General features: G+C 42.0%; 1 protein-coding gene across 1 annotated transcript in view; it reads right to left on the bottom strand.

Annotated features, from left to right (window-relative positions):
- PODXL2 (podocalyxin like 2) overlaps positions 1 to 22,998 on the bottom strand; it is a 57,738-nt gene that overhangs the window by 12,206 nt on the left and 22,534 nt on the right. Inside the window, exons 2-4 of the mRNA XM_083418498.1 lie at positions 20,066 to 20,356; positions 9,642 to 10,561; positions 5,351 to 5,425 (exon numbers count right to left, since the gene is read on the bottom strand). Of these exons, the coding sequence (XP_083274624.1) occupies positions 5,351 to 5,425; positions 9,642 to 10,561; positions 20,066 to 20,356 (1,286 nt within the window). The remainder of the gene's footprint in view (positions 1 to 5,350; positions 5,426 to 9,641; positions 10,562 to 20,065; positions 20,357 to 22,998) is intronic.

Here is a 22,998-nt window from a genome sequence, read left to right as displayed (position 1 = left end):
TCTGGTTGCATAATCTTGGCTTCCTGTATGAAGAGAATTTATCTCGTGAACCACCTTGAAGTTACATTTCAGGTGGCAATATTCCATTTTGATATAAAACCCATTTCTGTAACTGGAAAATTTAAACTCTTACTTACTTATAATTTTAGTTTTCCAGTTGCAGAAATGGGTTTTATATCAAAATGGAACATTGTCACCTGAAATGTTGGGGAGAAGGAAAATCAAATAGAAAACCAACAACTTTCCTCTTTTTCTTTTTTTAAAAAAACCACACAAAATCTTAAAAATTCAGCCCCCACTATAAGGAAAGAAATAGCATCACAGTAAATGTATAAGAATCCAGAGGCGCCTGATGCTTTGAGGTAAACAAGCAGGGGTCAGAAATCACTTGGACCCCATGTACATCTCCCACTGAGCTCCTTGGAGGAACGGAAAGATACAAAGAATAATAAAAGTGTTTATAAAAGTCCAGGGGCCTCATCATTCAGCTCAGATTGTGGGTCAAATAGGAATGGTCCTTTTCTACTGACATGATGCACATCGCTTGGCAGCACCTCTCCCACTTCTCCCTTTCTATTCTTGTTCAGTTGCTGTGCCAACCTAAAGGCCACCCAGATTATTAATACGAGCTAGCAGTGCTGGTTGCTATGGCAACCTCAAGCGCTCAGGGCAGGCACAGGCCTAATTGGGAAAGACAAGAAGGAGTCAGGCCTGAGTCACAAAGACCCATCAGCACCGCACCTCACAAGGCGAAGGTTATGGACGCCAGCTGAGGAAAACTTATCTTGCCACGGCCAGGCAAATAACCTGTCAAAAGGGGAATGGAGAGAGGACATAGGTGTTGAGGCCCCTCAGGGGCAACAAGCTTGGGGCCACACAACTATAACCATAGCATAAATGATGCCTCTCCAAGCAGCCACCCAACAGACCAGAGTTCAGATTAACCATGCAAAGTTTTTTAGCATGAGTCAAGAAAATTTGCATTCAGGAAAATAGTCTTTCCATTCACATGAGTTGCACAAAAAGAAACGAGGGGAAAGAACCAGTGCTTTTATACATGTCGAATAATAATAATAATAATTAATAATAATAATTTACATTTTTATGCAACCCTTCACCCAAAGATCACAGGGTAAAACACAAAAATATATAACACAGCAATAAACAAAAACAGTAACCCCCACAGAAAAACTTTAAAAGGCCTTGGGTTGTTTAATTAGCCAAAGACTTGGGAGAAGAGGAATATATCAGTCAGCATGAGGATGGTGCTAAGAGCAGTTATATTCAGACAGCATAATGTACTTAGAAAGTAACTGAACAATTGTTCGATCGGATTTGGTGATCTTTAAAATGAAATTTCTATTGCCACTGGCTCCATATGACATGTACTGAAAAGATACAAATGCTCCATCTTTTAGACACCATCTTGATTTGAAGTTCATTCTGTTTTAGCCAGCAAGCCATGACTCCTTTCAGGTTATTCCATGTCTTTCCACCTCACCCCCTGGTTTTCCTTTTTCCCCTCCCCTCCAGCAGTCAAACAAATTCTGTTTAGCATATTCAGTTCTCCTTGGGCAGTTTTGGGAAGGGGGGCCAACTTCTACTTTTTCTTTTGCAAACCTTGGGCTTCTCCAAAACCTGCTGCTACCTCTCTCCTGTGTGTATATATGCACTCTATGAACTGAGTTTTCTATTAGGATTGAGATATGATAACTGAGAAATAAGATATTTCATTTCTATCAAGCAGATCAAAATCGGCGGCAGCCACAACCTTGGCAGAAAAGGCAGTTTAAACAGGACCCGCACCAATCTATTCAAGCTATTCTTCACAACCATGAGAACAAGAACTTCCCTACTTTAAAAAAACCTGAATATAGTCAGAGTTCTGTATATATGACTCAATTCTGTGGCAGGCTGCTAAATATGACATGCCGATTTCTAAGGCCCTTAAACACAGTAATAGTAGATTGCCAGGGAAAATAAAGCATGTCCACCATAAAATTGAAATAAATTTCTGCTCTAGAGTGGGTTAGATAAGGGGTGTTCTATTTTTAAAATTATGAAATACAGTTTTGACCTTCTCATTTTCACAATTTTTTTAAGGACTTCCTCACCGCTACTATAAAAAGAGAAAGGTTTCTCATAAACAGCTCCATCACACATTCTTATGAATGGAGATCTTTAACAGGAAAGAGACTTTAGATCATCAATTAACTGCAGCTTTATGGGATTGATGGAAGAGTAATGGATTAGAGGAATGTGTCTGGTTAACAGACACTAGATAGTAAACAAGATAACAGGGAAGCAAAAGAGGCACTTAAAGAAGATTTAGTGGCAGCAGGCTGGAACTCTGAACTACTCACACTGGGAATTGTTTGCTTTTATTTCTAGCATCATTGATGACAGAAGCAACAATAAAGGAATACCTTAACCCTTTGGCGCAGAAGTGTGAATGTGTAAAAAAGAACATTATCTGATTTTTCTGTAACTATCAGAGAAAAATAAGCCAGGTTTCTTTCTATAACTATTAGAACAAAATTAGCTAAGTCTTAATAAGTTTAATGAGCCAGTTATTACAACCAGCCAAGTAAATGCACATTTTCTCTCTGTCTCTCACTACAGATACCTGGTTATCCTTCCATCATGTGAATTTAAAATTATCAGAAATGCCTGCAGAAGTTTCCTATTTTTTCTGAATCAACAGCTGATCACTATTTATTTTCTCTAACTAAAACTCTGCAAAAATAGAGCTCTGAGTTAACATCTCCTTTGTGGTTTAATAGTTTAAATTTATATAAACTTCAAATACTAGGTATCTTCATAACCAGCCCCAAAGAGGAGAAACAACTTTAAAATAATAGAAAAGAATAATAACCATATTTTTTTCTCCTTCTGGATGGTTCAGGAAAAAAATGTCTGCTTGCTATTTTTTAAAAAAAATATTATTATTATTATTATTATTATTTTGTTATTAGTGTTACTGTTGTTTATCATCATAGTGTTATTTTAGTAATGTAATTCCAGTGGCCTCTGCCTACGTGTAAGCCCAAACACATAAATTGCTGGTTTTCATACAGGAGGCGATCCACCATTATTAATAAAAACTTCACTAGCTGAATAAGCTTGTAGCCCACCTAGCTAACTGCCCACCAATCTAGCAGTTCTGTCAAGTCTTTTAAGATTGTCATCCAAAGCCTTGCTCCAGGTGCTGTCACCATCTGAGGTGTGGAAGTTGGTGACTCCTCACCATTAGAATACCCTTCCCAAGGCTTGTCTGTCACCTGTATGACACCTTTTGGGCGCAAACATATTTGTTTCCCAAGGCTTTTAAGAATCATGAAAACCTGAAATTTTAAATGGTTTTATCTGAACTGAATTCTTAACTGATATGTCCTTTGCTGTTTTTATTTTGTATGTTTTCATATTATGAATATTGCATTTTATTTTATTTTTAGTATTTGTGAGCTACTGTGGTAATGAAGGTGCGGAATAAAAAACCATAAAAGTAAATAAATAAGCAAAGTAAGTTTAACTTGCTATGCCAGCTCAATCAGCCAGCAGTCGAGTTCATTCACTCACCAGTTATGTTTACCCACCACCACTTAGTCAGTGACTTGCCTTCTGGTCCACCTATGCCAAGGCATTAAGATAACCAAACATGTCTAGGTACAGATGGAGACTGGAGCAAGGGCCATATATTATTGGTTCATCTGGCTTAGGGTGGCCAGTGTGGTGCCTTCTTTTTAATACTGGATCATGACGCCTCTCATTGGCCATGCTGATGAGGGTTGGAATCAAACAACATAAGGAAGGCACCACACTGGCTACCCCCAGAGCACCGGCACTTCTTTTTTTGTTTGACCATGGCAGCCATTTTGTGCTGGCACCCACTACACTTTTATCAGTATAGAAGTACAATCACCTCATTTTTAAATAACTTTAAAAAGCACTGGTTACCCCGATCCAGATCCTTGGGAGCTACTGTATAATAATGGTTAAGTCCAACCGTCCAGCCAGGCCTGGTCAAATGTTTTCATATGTATGTGTGTGAAAACACATGAAGATGAATTATGTCTTGTTTGTGTTTGCATTAAAACAAGAATATGCTTTTGTATGTTGCATGCCATTGTGCACAGGAAATACAAGATAGGTTGCTTGGATTCACAGATGGGCTTATTCCTCTTCTTAATATTCTGCTGTTGTATAAGAAGACTAAAGGCGAAGACAGAAATTCATTCTATGGGCACATAGAGACAGACATAAGAAACTGAAGTTGATGTGCCCTGGAAGTATACTGACAGCACTGATGAAAGACAGACTTTCTCCCCTCCTGGTCAAAGCATAAGGTAAACCAGCTCTGTGGGGTTTGCAGCAGAGTTCATTTACACAGCATTTATTGGCTAACAGCTGTAGCCCTTCCTCCTGGGAGCTATTTAACAATGTTCTCAAATGGATTGTGCTTTTTAAAAAAGTGCCAGATGAACAGATAATTGTGTGAATTTTCAAGAAGCACCTTTTTAAAAAAGAAAGAAATGCACAATGTAGGTTTTTAACTGCTCCAGGGAGGGGTCAGAAGGGACTACAACTGTAAGCCAATCAACACTGCATGCAGCCAGATCTGCAACTAATTGTACATATATTGTGAAGATGGGAATAATCTGCAGCAACTGTTATTTGCAGGTACATAAGCACCTTAAAGTTTGTAGTCCTGTGGTTTGGAGTTGGTATATCAACTATTCTACACATTATGTTTACTGGAATAAATGTTTGCTTTGCTTGACAAAAACAGAATCTTACTGCATATTAGCCTAAATTAGTTATCTGGTCATGCCTATCAAATATCTCCTCTGGCAGCATCAGGGTATTATTTTATACTCCCAGATTGTAATTACCTAGAAAGACAAGTTGCAGAGTTGCTTCTCACAGAACTTCAAAAATACATGAGTGCTCCCTCTCAAGTCTCAGTTATGTGTCACGTATGAGATGTGAGAAAGCCAAGATCCACGTCTCTGTTTCAGAGACCTAATCAACATCAAAATTTCAAAAAGCCTGATCCATGTATTCCCAGAGGCGTGTATTTGCCACTTCCTCAAGGCTGGATCCCATGCTACTCCTATAAGATACAGATGACTATGGCTCCAATCCTATGCACATTTATTTGGCAACAAAACCCTACTAAGTTAATGGGACTTCCTTCCATGCAAAAATTCACGTGGAGTTGCTAGTATCAATAACTTATTATTCTAGTACTTGTTCACAGTGCATTGAATGCTGGCCATCTGGATTTAGCTTTAAAGAAAAGAGGACAGAAATGTAGTAAATAATGTTAATAAAAAAACAAGCCACTCACGCAGTCAATGTTGTCAGACATGTTCAAGATTATGTAATTTTTGCCTGCCAGGTTGCTCCAGTCCTTGCAGGTCACCTGAAAAACACACACAGAGAACTCCATGAATTTAGCAGGAAATTATTTGGGAAGTAGTATAAACCTGTGAACATATGAAACTGCCTTGTGCTTCTAGACCACTTCTCCAACTGGCAGCATAATTCCAAGGTCTCATGCTGAAACCATGAGGAGTCTAAGGCTATGTAACCACTAACCCATTTATAGCACAAAAATGTAGCTTTCCTCAATCCAGAATATTTCATGCTCATTCTCACAATGCTGCTTTCAATCTACCGTATTTTTCGCCCCAAAAATGAAGGGGAAATGTGTGTGCGTCCTATGGGGCGAATGCAGGCTTTTGCTGAAGCCTGGAGAGCGAGAGGCATCGGTGCGCACCGACCCCTCTTGCTCTCCAGGCTTCAGGAAGCTATCCGCAAGCCTTGCAAGCCCTGTGGGAGTTCCCACTGGCTCACAAGGCTTGCGGGCAGCAGCCTGCCGCCCGAAGCACGGGGAGCCCTCCGGAGGACTCCCCGTGCTTCGGGCGAGTGTGCGCAAGCCTTGCGCGCCCGACGGGAGGTCCCACCGAGCGCGCGAGGCTTGGGGCGGCAACCTGCCGCCCGAAGCACGGGGAGCCCTCCGGAGGACTCCCCGTGCTTCGGGCGAGTGTGCACAAGCCTTGCGGGCCCGACGGGAGGTCCCACCGAGCGCGCGAGGCTTGGGGCGGCAGCCTGCCGCCCGAAGCACGGGGAGCCCTCCGGAGGACTCCCCGTGCTTCGGGCGAGTGTGCACAAGCCTTGCGCGCCCGACGGGAGGTCCCACTGAGCGCGTGAGGCTTGGGGCGGCAGCCTGCCGCCCGAAGCACGGGGAGCCCTCCGGAGGGCTCCCCTTGCTTCTGGCGGGTGTCCGCAAGGCTTGGAGCGGCAGCCGCAGCTGGGGGGGGGAATAAATTTTTTTTTATTCATTTCCCCCCAAAAAAACGAGGTGCGTCCTATGGGCCGGTGCGCCCTATAGGACGAAAAATACGGTATATTGATACTTGTTTGAAAACTTTCCATGCCTTTTCCTCCCAGCACATGTCCCAGGTGAATGAAGAAGTTATTGGGACCTTGGTAAACGGCCACTCAAAACATCATTGGGCAGGTGTCGACACACACACACACACACACACACACACACACACACTCCTTGCTTACATCTATTTTCAAATGGACACACTCTGCAGGGTAATGCTGAATCATTCTGCAATGAAATTTTGTTTTCAGAATGAAACCAGTTTCTCAAGAAGTGCTGCGGGGCAGGGAGGGGGAGGTCAACAGATGCAGATTTGGTGTGGACTATGTGGGGAAAAACAACTGCTTATTCTCCATTGTTTCTAGAAATTCTCCATTGTTTCTAGAATAAAATGTTGTGTGTACACAGCTTAAGAGTGAAGATAGATGTACAATGGTACCTCGGGTTAAGTACTTAATTCGTTCCGGAGGTCCGTTCTTAACCTGAAACTGTTCTTAACCTGAAGTACCACTTTAGCTAATGGGGCCTCCTGCTGCCGCCGCGTCGCCGGAGCCCAATTTCTGTTCTTCTCCTGAAGCAAAGTCTTAATCTGAAGCACTATTTCTGGGTTAGCGGAGTGTGTAACCTGAAGCGTATGTAACCCGAGGTACCACTGTATGTTTGAACAGGGGCAGGTGTGGCTCCAGTGGGCTGCCAAATAACTGCACTCCCCCTTGCCTTCATTTCTGAAGACACTAGTACAGATTATGGATCAAATCATGGTTGTCCCTTCCTTTTTGCCCTTCCCACACATGCTTCAGTCAAGCTTACCCACTTCTTTCAAGTACCGGCATGTTTTTCTGATCAAATGTTTTTTGAGATATTTAAAATGCTCTGGGAAGGAGGTGGGAGGGCTCTAGGACCCTGCCAGAAACTCATGCCGCCTTTCCAAAGCCTGGCGCCTTGTTTATCCGGCTTGGGGCTGGGGGGGGGGGAAGAGTGTTGTAGCCAAATTTTGGAATCACTCCCCATGACAAATCAGTGAGCAGCCCACAGGTTTCATGTCAAAGTTCTCCCTAATCTAGTAGAAGAGGCTACTAGTTTGAAATATAATGGTATTAGCTGACTATTTAAGTGCTCTCTTCAGGATCTCAAGGAATGAGCTAGGTTGCAAGAGCTATAACTAAGTGATGGTGCTGTCCAGGAGGGGTTAGGCATTTCTTCTGCTCCCCTCACCTGGCTGGTATGAGGGATTGGCTGATACTGGAGACAAACGCACATCTGCTCTGTGTTGGATCTGTGACCTGGGAGCTTGTCTGAAAACTTAATGGAGAAGCAAGATCTGTTGGGGTGTTAATACTGTGAGACCCTTCATCCTATGCTCAGATTGTATATATGTATAAATAAAGACATATATCCTAAAGACACCACAGTCTCCACTTCATTCTAAGGAAACCAAACATTAGGTAAAGTGCAGGCACCTCTGGAATCTCTCACCACTCAGAGATTGGGGTAGCATGCAATAATATATTTGACAAGCATTTGCTGGCATATACGAAAGTAATCTCATTTCCCAAAATCTTGGCCTAAATTCTGTGTAAAGAAGTGAGTTAAGGTCTATTCTTTCCCACATTCAGCAGCATGCATTAAAAAAAAGGTCTAAAAGACCACCTTCACCACACAAGCCTGCCTGAATGTTACAATCATCATCAGAGACCTTCTTCAGGCCCCCCTGCCTTGTAATGTTAGGGTTGTGATGACCAGGAAGAGAGCCTTCTCAGTCAAAATGCATATTTTAAAAATTCCCTTCCTAGGGAAACTCCCTGGGGCCAAACTTCATGTCCTACCAGCACTGAGTGTGAGTGAAAATTATTTTATTTGTCCCGCTTTCCAGAACGTTATCCAGCATCTTTTAACACTGTGGGAATTTTTTTTTTTATTGATGCTGCTGGTTTTTAGCTGTATTGTATGAAATGCTTTTAATTTTTCTGCTGTTTTTATCCTATGGTTGCAATTATTGCTTCTGTGGCTATGAGCACCTAGGATTTTTTTTAAAGTGAAGGGCAGCTTACAAATATTTAAAATAAATGCTTGTTTGTTAACAGGGAAAATGACACAATTCTTCATGGTCTCCAAGAGCAGAAAGCGTCCTCTGCTCCTTTCTTGTCATGAACATACAATTTAACTGAAAGACTGGAACTACCCCTTTGGGAAGGAGTATCACTTATTTCTGTAGCGCAACCTATCCTTGGTTGGCTCTACCGAACACAATAAGATGATGAGGCAGTTTGTGCTAATTGCCAGGGTGGCATTCCACCACCACCTCCTTTTCTTTTTTGACAGAGACAAATCTACTCTGCTATTTTCCAGATGGAACTAAATGCTAGGATGCCTTGCCTGATCACAGGAGTGGCCCATTTGAATGAATGCATTCTCACTATGGGGTCCTCAAAGACCCATCATAGAGCACTAATTGTTCTTATGCACAACTATGCACTTGAAGGCCACATTGCTCCAGTAGGGAAAACTTCTTCCACGCAATGCACCACAAGTGACTCATATTCATGGCATCTTCTTATTGTCTACCTTTTAGTACCAATTGACTTTCTCATTTTGCAGATTAGAATATTAGTTTCTGTATTAAACTAATAATACTGTGTGTTCACCAGAATTAATTCCCCTGAAACTAACTTCAAGGTTGAAATACAGCTGTTTGTCAGCACTATTTTTCTAACCTTTAACTATGGAATAAAATACGTTGACAATAACCACATAGAATTTGTTTCGATGATTTAAAATGTATTAAAACGCAGCAAATCAAGGTTCATTTCCCACAGCTCAATGGAATAGAAAAACATTCCCTGTTGTTTAAATGAGGAGCCTTTAATACACAAGTACCATTTACTAGATATTGGATGAAACAGGAGTGTATGCTTTATAGAAGAAATCTGAAAAACACCCAGTTGGAAGGAATCAATGAGGAAGAGGGGATGTCTCCTACAATTCAGGAACTGAAAATTCCTGGACTATAAAACCTGGACTCAAGAGCTGTTACTCCTAAACCTCAACACGGCTATACTTCTACAGCATTTCAGGTTCATGTCTTTTATGTTGCTGCTTAAAAATTTAAAGGCCATTTCACACTCGTACTAGCATGAAGGAAATTTAAGTAATTCTATGCAAGTTGTTTGCCCTTGCCTTGAAACACTGGATTATAACTGAAATATTCAACATGAACACAGACACACACACAGAGGAATATTACCTGTGTCAAACTCCAAGGCACTCCTGTGGACAGCACAGCCGTGTGGACATCTTCAGTTTGCAGTGCAAAGCTCCGTTCTGCTGCAGTAGTTGCTGCGACTGGCAGCTTTGTTCTATTCTGATTGGGAGTGGAAGTAGGAGCTGGGTTATCAGTCCAGTCCCAAAAACCCACTGAAGAGCTGGGGTTTGATGGGCTGCTAGAAGACCTAGAAAACGTCTCAGCAACAAGAGTGCTGTCCCCATGCGATCCTGCTCTTAGAAAATCATCTCCCGTCTTCTCCGCTGTAGCCATTTCTGGGGCCACTGTCCCTTCTATGGAATCTCTTTGTCCCATTTCAGCTCCTGCTATGGGCTTTTGCCTCTCCCCTCTTGTGGTTTCCACTTCTTTTACATCGGCTCCCACTGTACCTATTGTTGCTATGGGTTCTCTGAGTTCCCCTCCTCCTCTTACTGTACCTTCTGAAGAAACCTCGACAGGGACCTCTGAGACAAGCTGAGGTCCTTTCGGAGTGGCTGACAAAATGGAGGACAGAGGCAAGAGGCTGGGTCCCATACTGCTCCCTAGATCAAAGCCTGAGGAAACATGTTCAGGAGCAGATTCTTCCTCTTGCTTGTCTGCAGCTGTTTCAGTCATTGGACCCATTCTGCTGGTTGTTGTGGAGAAAAGAATTGAGAACAATGAGTCCTGGCTAGGTGCTTCAGGAAAAGTGTCTGGTGTTTGGCTGCTCTGAGCAGGTCCCTTTGACTGGTTTATAGGAAGTAATCCTTCCTCTTCCTCAAGGACACTGGTGGAAGGAGCTTCAGAGTCAGGTTCAAGGGAATCAGGTGGCTGATGGAGAGTGGATGTTTCCCAAGGATTTTTAGCTTGTGTCCCATTTCGTTTAGGCAGGGCCTTCTGGGAGGCTAGTGGAAAACTGTAATCTAAAGTGAGGAGGAGAAGAGGTTTCATGAACAAACAATCCAGGAAGACCGAGAAATAGGAAACACACTCCTGAAATCTTCTTCTACCTTATAGGACACTGCATAGATGTCTAGTTAGCAACCAATTATTCTAGTTGACCTACCATCCTTAGTCACCTGAAATTTTCCTTCTGTCTCAAAAGACTTCACCAATTTTCTCTCTCAGCTCCTTCAAGCTGAACTTCCCCAGGCAGCTTTATCCTCTCACTTTACTTCAAATTGCTCGTCAAAACCCATTTTCCCAGCAGAGCTACACAATGCTTAAAATCTTACATTCCCATGTAGATGGTACATGCAAATTTCATTCACCCGCATTAGAAACATTCTTTTCCCCTTGACATTTTTCTTCTTTGTTCAAAACACTCTCCAGAGTATGAAAAAAAACTCCATTTATGAAGCACAATGTACATAAACCCTTAAAAATTATTCATTGCCAATCATTCATGCTCAACAGGCTGAGTATCTAAATATAGACATTGATTATTTTGTTTTATTTATTTATTACTCACCTTCACCCTACAGTGAAATAAATATTCCATAGTCAGTTTAATTGCTCACTGGACACAACTTTTATTGATTATGGTAATAATCCAGGTGGTATAGCTTAGGTCAAGTATCCAGTTTTTAGAAAGCCCAACTGCTGGATGATGAATCCCTCCCCAGACCAGAGGCTGGGGGAATCAGAAGAGAGTTATATAGGCATCAGGGACCCACCCTGGCACAGGCCCCTGCCCACAACCTGTGTGCCTAATGATAACCCTCACTCAGTCCCATGAGCTTGAGCTTAGTCTTTGGAGCAACCCCAACTAAGATCCCCTATGTGGTTCCTCCATTTGACTACAGATCCTGCCCAATTCACCTCCCTTTCCAACAAATACAGTTATGGCAAAAGCTTATACTCAACTTACATAGCTCTACGATGAGGGTGAAAACCTCACTACATGACCACCAAGTAAAGTTCCTGTCAACCAGTGGGCAAAAGAAGAAGCTTTTCACCCCAGCATCCATCCAAAGCCTTGTCACCCATGACTAGCTCCAGCCAGGCAACCCCTTGTAGTGCCCACATTGGCTCCTTCCCCCAGTTGCACACATAGAAGAAGCAAGTCCATTGTGAAAGGGTGATGAGTAAGGGAGTGGGTTGCATTTAATCAGTGTATCTAATCCCTGATGCACAGCCAATATTGATATACTATAAGTTCACACAGAAGATACAGAGAATCTCAGATGGCACTACATACTCATGGCAAAGGAACTCTGACACCATGGCAAATCCCACAGCATCTCTCTCTCTCTCTCTCTCTTACACACACACACACACACTCATTCTCTCCCCTCAGCACTACTTTCCGCATTCCAATTTTATGGAATTTTAGGAGGTAGGGTTTCTCCCCCAATCAAGTTCAATGCACGTAGCCCAAGTGAATAAGAAAAAAGAAGTGATGCAGCCAAACAGCTGCTCAAAGGGCAGCAGGGGGCTTGATTTAGTTTCCCCAACAACAGCTGATCAGCACTATCACTAAGTATCTGACCTGGGCTTAAGTGCACATGTTTCTGGACTGCTGCCATGATGTCCAATTCATATCCCATAAGGCAAAGTCTAGAATTCTGGGGTGTTGTTGTGTGGCAGTGAATACCACCTCCCTGGATAAAAAGACATGCACTCTGTAACAACATCATAATTAATACAAATGCTGCTGACTTGTGTTTATTGTGAATGCAGCTTTAGATACCTTAGAAGAGAAAGGTTTCGATTCTGTTGGCTCCTATTTGTGGTCATTTGATCTCTCTGGACTATGTTAATATGCTGTATCTCTGCTGTTCTATTTGCAAACTCTAAACCAGCTTTAGTATCATATTTTGCCTTAAAAGCAGCTCCATTTGCACCAGAATCAAAATGTGTCACATAAACACAACCTACCTTTGGGGTATTTCAACATCTCGTTTAGTGCAAGCTACTGTCTTCACTTCAGTGCTGTTCACATGCCATACTTCCTTTTTCCCCTCAATGAGCTACACAGCTCACAGGCCCAGCATGTTAGTTTAGTCCTCCGAGCTGGCGGGCACACACACAAGCCTGCTGCTTTAGCCAAGGCTGCCCCTGCCAGTCTTCATTCAGATGGCCTACTAACTTCAGATGAAAATCTTAATCCAAACGGTGCTGGCCAGAGCACAGATGCGATTCATGAAGTAACTATCCTAAGTCTGAGCCACAGATCATGAACTGAATATTATATGCTCTCCCTAAGGAAATGATGTACTCTGTTTTAAGGTCCTCAAGATGGACATTGGATAGCTTGCTGGAAAAAAACCAAAACATAACCTGGCCCCAGTGGGAAGGAAAGTCCTGTCTAAGGTAATGCAAAGACAATGATTTAAAGGGTAGGTGCAAGGAGATGATTTTGCTTGTGTTCCTTTTTGCAACTCATAATACATTTTATCTTTGAGTGAATGGAGATACTAAAACAAATGCATAAAGGGCAAAACAGGCTACCAGTTATTAGATCAATTAGATCATAAGAGGAAAATTCACAAGGTACGACCAGCCATTTCTTGCTTCCTAATCTTCCTTAATAGTTTAAATATAAGAGGTACAAAACAGTGTCCCAATCTAATACCACTAAAGCCAAGAGTTTATTTCTTTAAAAAGGGAAAAGCCAGCCATACATATATTATGGCAACCAAGCAGCCACCTGGAACCCACCAAGAAACACTTCAGTGTAAAGTCTGTTCCATACAGGAGCTAAAAGGTGTTCAGAATCTGGTAAAAATGCAAACAATTGATCATAAATTGAAGTGTAGAAGTGATTCATGCTGGTAATCTCCTTGCCCAGCATGAGAATTAGGACAAAGGAAGCACTTTTTTTCCACACAGTGCATAATTAATTTATGGAAGTCACTGCGCAAACACATAATGATAGTCCTAGCTTAGATGGCTTTAAAAGGGGATTAGACAAAGTCATGGAGGATAGGCTATTCACGGCTATGAGTCACAATGACTATTGCAATCTTTAGGTTCAGAGGCATACTGATGGTGAGCAACAACAGGAGTGGGTTGGTGCCTTAATGTTCTGCTTCTGGGCTTTCCAGAAGTACCTAAGTTTGACACTGTGGGAAAAGAATACTTAACTTAGGGAAACTTTGGTCTGATGAAGCAGTTCTCCTATGTTCAAGCTCCACCTATTTTGTCTGCAGTCGACACAAAGACTGCCCACATGGTAGTGCTAATCTAATAATTATTTTTTCCTAACCACCCATGTATATCTGTGGGTAAGTTTAAAACAACAAACAAACAACAACAACAACAAAGCCATACTTGGAAAAGGGAGGGCCCACTGTCTTACTTTTAAGAGATGCAATCTGGCTGTAACAGATTTATCTGATTAAACAGAGGGAAATTATATTAACTAGCAATTGAATTACTGCTAAGTAGAAGCCATCTTATTAAAAAAAAAAGGGTTTCTCTTGCTTTTCCATCAAGAGAACATTCATTTCTATTACGATCAGCTTCCGAAATGGTCCATCAACTTCATAAAACAATTCTAAAGTCAGTATGCCTACTTCTTAACACTTATCTGATTATAGAATCAAATAAGTACCAATGCCATTTATACTACACAAATGGAGGAGGAATGAGATCCATTTCATACATGACACTGCTGACACACAAACTATCTCCATGTGGTGATGGTGTGGGGGGAGAATGTATACTGACACCTGTAAAGTACATCAGAAATATTTGTTTTGTGGTAAGCACACAATCCAGAAAGGTGCGCTTAATTCTTGGCACATCTGCTCATAGAATAATGCTGCTTGTGCTGTACTTCACAATTATTAACGCAAACAACAGTTTGTGTTCCATTCTTCACAGATTCCTATGTAGGAAAAATGCCACGTGTAAAGAGGCCTTGAAGGCAGATGAGTGTATGATATTGAGGAAACAGAAAGCAATTATCAAAGTTGGAATTTGGCCAGAAAGCTAGTGCTCACACTCTAATCTTGTGTTATAGGATCTGTAATAGCAATGAGTGAGATTACCCACCTCTCATTTAGCAGGACCTCTGGAAGAAGCATCTATGTAATGAAACAAGTGTCCCATCAGCAACTGCAATTTTTGGTCATCAATGAACTTTAACCTTTAAATTGGACCATGCTGGCATAGGGAGAAAAAACCCAGCATAAGAATGATCTATTTAAAATGCCATTGTCCATTTAAACCCAGGGCACAAAAGAAACTACGGACACACACCAGCAGTTCCCAGGCAGAGTGCTGCTCAGCACTAAGCCTCTTAGGTGTTGTCTTTACAAGACACTTAATTTCATTAATGCTTGGCTAAAGATGAGATTAAAAGATGTAAATTTGTTGTCAGTCTGTGCACAGAAACCAGATGCTTTCAGTACAAGCTCAAAGGAAGGAGTGTTGCTGAAGGCACCTATTGGATAGCGCTCATGAGAAGTAATGCGCTTTTCCTTCTGCTCAGAGCACATGCCCATGTATACATTCAGAAAACCTTTTATAAGGAGCAAGTTCAACATTCCCCTTTGGGAATGACATTGATTAGACCAGTGGCTATGTAGAATGTGATCTAGGCTGGATCTACACAGATCTGTAAAAACGCTATTAAAGGCTATTTAAAAAACCATGATATATAGCTCTCAATGCAATTTCCCATTGCCGACAGATCACTGCTCTGCAGCGGCCTCTGGTGTCCCATTTTTATAATGCATTTTTAACATTATAACCAACCAGTATAGATTTGCCCCTAGTCAATTTCAATGTTCCTTTAATGTATCTGGAACTAAGCAGAGAAAGTGGCTGCAATTAGCAACCAATGATTATCAGCAGCATCTCCAAATTCATCTTGTATATTTCCTGTTCCTGCATTTTTGAAGTATGAACCACATGACATTTCCACTGCCTGGGTGACATTTCAATTTTTTCCTGGAGCTAAAACCTGTTTTTTCCTAACCAATAGTAACACAGAAAGGTTTTCTAAAATGATTACATGCCAATGTGCCGTGCAACATGCGTTTGCCATATCATAGTTTGGGGACTATCCCATTTCCCTCTGTCTCTTAGCTCCTCTTCTGTGCTGCTCCTCAAACCTCATCCCTCCTTGCCTCATTTCTTTTTCATTGTTGCTGCTGTTCCTTTCCAGGCGAACATTTCTCTCCTTTCTCGGTGGATTTACCTGGGAGGAAACCCCCTTACACTCAGTGGGGCTTACTTATGAGGAAGAGGCGACCCAGAGTGAGGGGTACAGGCAGGAAGGAACGAACACATTTACCTGAGAAGTCCCTTTGCACTCAATAGGGTTTACTGCTGAGTAGACGTGCCTGAACGGAAGGGACGCGGGTGGTGCTGTGGGTAAAACCTCAGCGCCTAGGACTTGCCGATCGTATGGTCGGCGGTTCAAATCCCCGCGGCGGGGTGAGCTCCCGTCGTTCGGCCCCAGCTCCTGCCCACCTAGCAGTTCAAAAGCACTCTTAAGTGCAAGTAGATAAATAGGTACCGCTTTATAGCGGGAAGGTAAATGGCATTTCCTTGTGCAGCTCTGGCTCGCCAGAGCAGCTTCGTCACGCTGGCCACGTGACCCGGAAGTGTCTCCGGACAGCGCTGGCCCACGGCCTCTTAAGTGAGATGGGCGCACAACCCTAGAGTCAGACACGACTGGCCGTTACGGGCAGGGGTACCTTTACCTTTACACGTGCCTGAAACTGAGTTTGTTAGTTGTGTTAGTCAGTAAGCAACAAAGGCTGGATTTTCCTTTATTCACTGAGTGGGGGTTGTTGTGAAACACTCTTCCTTTCGAAACACATAATGTGCTATTCCTCTGTCTATGTATGCACTAAGAGCCATGGAGGGCTAAAACAAACAAAAATTGGAAAATGACAATTTTCAATAGCATTCTGGAAGAGCCCTTTGAAACACAAGCCTCTCCCACCAATTCTAGTTCATGACTAATGGCACTGCAGGGGTGGTTTTGCTGGGAGAAGTGTTGCTTTGTGCCCTCATATCCTTAGGTCATGGGGGGGGGGGAGACAACAATCATTTTTTGTATAGTACTTCCTAAAAGAAATGTCATGTGGTTTGTTGGAAAAACACCAGTTTATTGCTATAACACTGGCATATAGGCGGTGCTTAAAAACCTGTCTTGCTCTGCTTATGGAAGTCATTGTTACAAATTTCTGATTTAGAACCACTTATTATAATTCATTGCAAGATAATAAGCAGCAGGGTTTCTAATTAATTTTTAAACAGAAATCAGCACTCAACCTGTTGAATAATTCAATATGTTGTGCAAACTAAGTAAATTAAATGCCATAAAGACATTGAGTTGGTTTAGGGGCCATGTTTCCAGTCCTCCAAATCATGGTGTAGACTGTACAGTAGAGGATCAAGAGCAAGACCTTTGCTAACATGCTCCCCTCACACTCCCCACGGGACCAGTTTAATGAACATTTGATCCTCCCGTAGTTTGTGTGAGCCCTCCAGACTTGGGCTGTAAATCACAGTTTGTTTGACCGGTTGGTTTGGTTTAGGGGCTTCCTGATAAAAGAATAACTTGTGTGTGTGTGTGTGTGTGTGTGTGTGTTTAAGTGATCATATTAGGGAAAGTGTGATATAAGCATGTTGGGACTGGATATGTGATATCTGAAGCATCCAGGTGTGTGTGGATGTATAGGCATTTGGAAGAATGCAGCCCTTAACAAATGCTTCACAGTTAGAAAATAAAATGGGTATAGGTAGGAAATAATGCCCAAAATGGAGCACAATCGTGCAAGTATTTATGTACAAGTGGAAATGGAAAGCATGTACCTAAGCAGTCCAAGTCTATTCAAAGCACATAAAGTTCTATTCAGTTTTCTACATGTATTTCTAGTGATATGCATATTTTTCAGTTACTGGGTTAGCATGCATGGCAAGAACTTGTCAAAATACTATGACAGTTGCACGGAACACCAGAACAGGGAAGCTTTTTGTGGTGTTGCACATAAGAATCACAATTAAACTGCCCAAAGCTCCAACACCAGCACTGTCTAAATATCGTGACAGGAAACTTTTCTGTAAATTAGTAAATATGTAAATATGTAATACTTTAGTAAATATGTAATACTAAATTAAAACACAGGGGAGATAACAAACATCTTGATAAATGCTGTATTTCACAGCTCATGATTCCTCACAGTTATGCCAGAACCTCCCTGCCCCCGCCACCCTCTCTCTTACACTAAGACTCGAGTGTTACACTTCGTAATATCCTACATTACAAAGCACATTACTATATTTTGAATGGTTTCTTCAAAAACTTAGGCCCATTATGAAAATCTTAGCTTCCCAGCTCAGGGATGCCTCTGCAAGAGTGTTCCTTTTTCTCTTCATCTTCTGACAAAGATGGTTGTTGAATTTTTATTTCTTTCATCCAAAGCTACCCAATGATTTATATGCCAAAGGTGCAGACACAAACAGCAGCAAGGAGGTTGTGATACTGCTTCTGAACACTAGCGTTGTGCCACAGATGCACAGACTTGCACTGTTTCAGCTATCTACATCTACTATTGATACAAAGAACAGGCATGTGGAAAACACAACAGCTTATTTTCTTTCTGTCTGTCTGTCTGTCTGTCTGTCTGTCTATCTATCTATCTATCTATCTATCGGACTTATATACCGCCCTTCATCATAAGATCTCAGGGTGGTTCACAAGATCCCAAGGTAAAAGAACAAATAAATAGTTAAAACAAAAACAACAAACCAATAACCCTCCTCCCACAAAGACATTTAAAAGGCTGTAGCGTATTAATCAGCCAAAGGCTAGAGAAGCATTTGGCAAAATTATAAGAGGCAGACTCAGAAGAAAACATGGATGATTGCAATGCATAAATAGCAGCTTCTTAGAACGGGAAGAGGTTATGTTGGAGAGTCAGGGTTCTTTCCTTCTACCTCAGTCAGGTTCCTAAATATATGTGGATGAGAATGACATGAGCAAGAGGGAACTGTAAGATGGCTTGCTATTGATAATGTAGTCTTTATCCTAGCAGAAGGCTAAGGTTCTTTCCGGCAGGTGTCTATAGAAAGAGACATCTTGAAAGGATATAGTATTCTAGTAACAGACTAAACTCAAACTAGGCTGGTACCCACTGAGAGAAAAATGGAAGCACAGAAGGCAGTAGGGGTGGCAATAAAGGATGAAGGTCAACTTCTTGCATTGTACTTAATATGCAATGCCTGAAAATCAGGTCAAGATTGCACAAGATAATCTCATGAGCTTTGCAGAAAAACCAAATATGCTCACACCCTTTTTCACCTCATATCTCACTCAGCAGGCATATCAAAAGCATGCTCCTAAAATGGTGGGGTGTCTTTTTCTTTTGCAAAGGATATCTTTTGAAAAACGAGGCTTTGAGGAAAGGCAATATTTCTATAAAACACTGGGGGTGGGGAGAGGAGGAATAAGATTTTAGCAACTATTTCTGCCAAGTCCTAATGCAGCAGTAGCTTCCATGCATTAGTTATATCACTATGGTGTTATACTTGTACATAATATTGGTTGCAGACCTGCAGGATGTGCAGTGCTTATTTAACAAGAAACTCCTGTTCAGAAGCTGTCCCATAGGTCCCCCTGAGCTATCCAGCTTGCATGACAATGATCAGGAGCCTCAACAGCTCTACTTTTCCCACAACCTTCTAATCCCAAAGAGGCATCTGTTCCCTCATCCCAAACTTACCCAACTCAACCTACATGTTTCCCCACCGTGGATGCTTACTGTAGAATGGCCACATTTCACTCTTCATTTACATAGTGTTATTGCCAAATCGTTGTCCACCTGTGTCTTCCACATGCTACTTCTATCTCTCTCTTTTTCTTTTTACCACAGAAAACCTTCTGGTAAAGAATGGAACAGGAGAACAATATCCACAGCTGATTGCTAATCTTCAGTCTTTTCCAAGAGGCATAGTTTTTACACATGCAGTAATACCTTTGGCAGCAAATCTACTGATACTTGGGTGCTCCTTCTCTAGTTCCTTTCCGGTTATCACCATTTTATCAATATTTTAAAATTTGTGATTTTTATTATTTATTAGCACTAACTATTAATGCACTAATAGTAAAACTGATTTTGGAAGCACTTTGCTGCCACCATTTCAGCCATTTCTGAGCTTCAGATCTGTATTATAGCATGATACTTACACCCACACCTCTATACCTCCCAAAGTATGGAAAGTCAATGGCAATTTTCCTTGTAGCTAACAGTGGAAGAGCAATTATGAGAAAGTCCTGGAATATGCCTGCCTAGAAGCACCCATGAGAGGATTCCATCTCATGGGACTCTTAAGCTTTGCACACACAACTCAATGGAAAGAGACATGAAGTTAAAATGAATCACATCAATGTGAGAGAACAGAGGTGTTCCCAACAACTTACAAAGGGGGAAAAGGGGGGGGGAAGGGATAAAACAGACTACCTGATGACTGTCCCACATACAAGCTGGAATCATTTATGTCTCCGCCATCATCCCAAATATACTGGGACTGAAGGATCTTGGAATCTTCATTCTCCTCGCTGGAAAAGCCCGAACCAGGTGAGGCTAGCAGGGCATTGGGGACAAGGTCTGGCTCTGACACCTCCAAGTTTGGCTGTTCGCTGGTATCTAGAGACTCTAAGTGAGACATTGCTGAGAAATCCATGAAGGAGGTTGAAGTCAGTCCTTCAGTACCAGGATCTTCTGAAACTGCACAGTAGATGCACAAAGAACCTACAAACAAGAATGAGAGTAATAACAGTTTTAGTAATCATACTCAAAGGGGGGGGGAGTTATGGAGCTCTCTCTCTTCAAAAAAGGGCACCCAAAAATGATCAAAGGTTTGGAGCAATGTTACAACATTTCAGGGAAAGACGAGTAAGGAGGGGAGATGATTGAGGTGATTATGCATTTGGGGGAAAGGTAGATAATATTAAAACCTCTCTCATAATATTAGAACCAACGACCAGCCAATGAAGCAGAATTTTAGAAGACTCGGGATGGACTAAATGAAGCATTTATTCACAAAGCACATAGTTGAACTATGGCATTAATTCCCGTAAGAGTTAGTGATGGATATCAACTTGGATCATGGGCATAGCCAGGATTGGGGGGGGGGAGGGTTAGGCCATTTGTTGGGGGGGCAGAACCTCAGTTAGAAATGTATTTTTATTGATTTTTATTTATTGGGGAGGCAGCTGCCCTCCCCCATGGCTATGTCCATGACTTGGATGACTTTAAAAGAGGATTATACAATTCATGGAGGTGGGGGTTATCAATGGCCACCAGCCACGGTGGTTATGTTCTACCTTCAATGTCTGAAGCAGAATTATAATCTGGCAGAATACCAGTTGCTGTGGAGAGTGCTGTTGCATTCCAATGTCCTGTTTGCAGGCTTCCTGTAACCATGTAGTTAGTCACTGCGGGGACAGAATGCTGGACACATGGGCCTTTCGTCTGATCATGTGGGGTTGTCCATACATTCTCTCAACAACAGTCACAGGCTTCTCTGCCTTTACAGCAACATTTTTACTCACTTTGGTATAAATACATTATCCACAGCAATCACACAAAAGTGATGAATATACTCTCTGGGGGAAGAACGTCATTTTCAGGTATGAAGACCACAATGCATCCACCGCAGGGAAAATTAGATACTGCTGCAACTGAAGCAACCTGAAGGAACCCTTTTAAACTCTGCACAAACCAGTGGGTAACTATGCATGTATCTGCATTGAAAAGTGACTGCCTAGAAAGCCCTTAAGCCTTTTTGAGAGAAAAGCTGAAATACTGCAGATGAATGCATGAACAATCATCAGACGTCTCAGTGACAGAACCTAGTAGCTTCCCATTCTCATCTGCAAACAGAGCGGTGGGCTGGGGAATAGTCTGTTTTGCATATTCATTTCATAGCCATAGTGACCTCAGAAATAGATATATTTAATTCACTAAGGAAAAAAGGTACACCCTTGCAAATCCAGATAAATTCCCCTGCCTCAAATTCCTCCAGAGTCTGGGTCCTGGAGTCTAGCAGTGACTGAGACACCAATTCTGAGGCTACAGTACTATCAAGCTAAGGAGTCAAGTTGGGTTCCTGGCTCTGAGCACTATGTTGATGATTGAGGGACCACTGAACCTCAGGTTGACAGACAGGAGTCCACTAATCCAACTCTCACAGCACCAGAGTCCACAGAACTGGAGCTAGGACCCTCATGAGGACTTTCACCTAGGTTTGAGGAGCAAGTGCCCCCCATACCATACCTTGCCAGTTGAGTGCTGCTAGGAGCACAGCAGACAGAAAGTTATGATACACAGAACTGCCTACCTTTTGACCAAAAGGCTGGCCCTAGTCTTCCACAAGGGGACAAAGCCTAGGAGAGGTGGACTGGAGGCAGAGCCACAAAAGAGCTCAGTTCAATGCAACCCATGTTGTAGGAAGTTGCCTACTAAGAGCTGTCCTTGGTGCTGTAACAACCGACTAGCCTTGCCCTATGCGTTGGTCCCTCAATGAGAACAGGGCAGATTCTACATTGACCACAATTCTTTATCCTCCTTTACTGCATCTTCCTGTGATATCTTTGGTTGGTCACTATGCTAATAGGAATTCTAAAATCCAGTTTCCGTTTTCCAAGTCACCCTGAGCAATTACACCCTCAGTAACTGCCCACTCACTGTTCATTACAACTTCAAAATATTCTAAAGAGAGATCCTTCATTATGAACGAGGGACTGTGTTTTCACTGCACTGCAAAAGAATTTGTCCCTTTGATAAGAAGGCTTTCCCTCATTTTGACATAACAAGTTTCTAGAGATGCATGTGCTTATCTCTGCAGGCCGAGACAGAATTAACTCTGTAAAATAAACTCTGTAGAACTAAGAATTGCACCCTGACCCATGACATTAAATAGCTATACTGTCTTGATTTCTCACAATCCTTTGTTTTGTTTGTTTTTGACGTGTCTACATTTAAAAGTTTTATGTTAATTGAGTGGTCGGGAACCTATAGGCTGTGGGCCTAATGACACCCGACAAGCCTCAGAGGCTGGCCCATGAGGCCATTTTGGGCAAACCACTACTACTTTTCCTGAGCCTGACATCATGCCAGGAATGAAAACTTCAAGCCGCAGCTTTAAACTTCAAGCCACAGCTAAAAGGAAGAATAACCTGGAGCGCTCCCAATTTTTCATTTGTGTCAAAGTCAGCACTTTTTGAAATGGGCATCTTTTTCTGTCACACTGCGCAGAGAATTGAGAGCACACTTACCTGGCCAGATCTTATTCCCTGTGTTAAAACTATTTCAAACAGCAAAGCTTTGCTATTGCTCAATACACATTACTCATTAAAATAGGGAGAAAAAGTAGTGCTGTAGTTGGAAAG

The sequence above is a fragment of the Podarcis tiliguerta genome (assembly GCF_965153285.1).
Source record: "Podarcis tiliguerta genome assembly, chromosome: 2".
Lineage (NCBI taxonomy): Eukaryota > Metazoa > Chordata > Lepidosauria > Squamata > Lacertidae > Podarcis > Podarcis tiliguerta.
The sequence above is the reverse complement of the archived record's forward strand: the minus strand, read 5'-3'. Positions and strand labels throughout refer to the sequence as shown.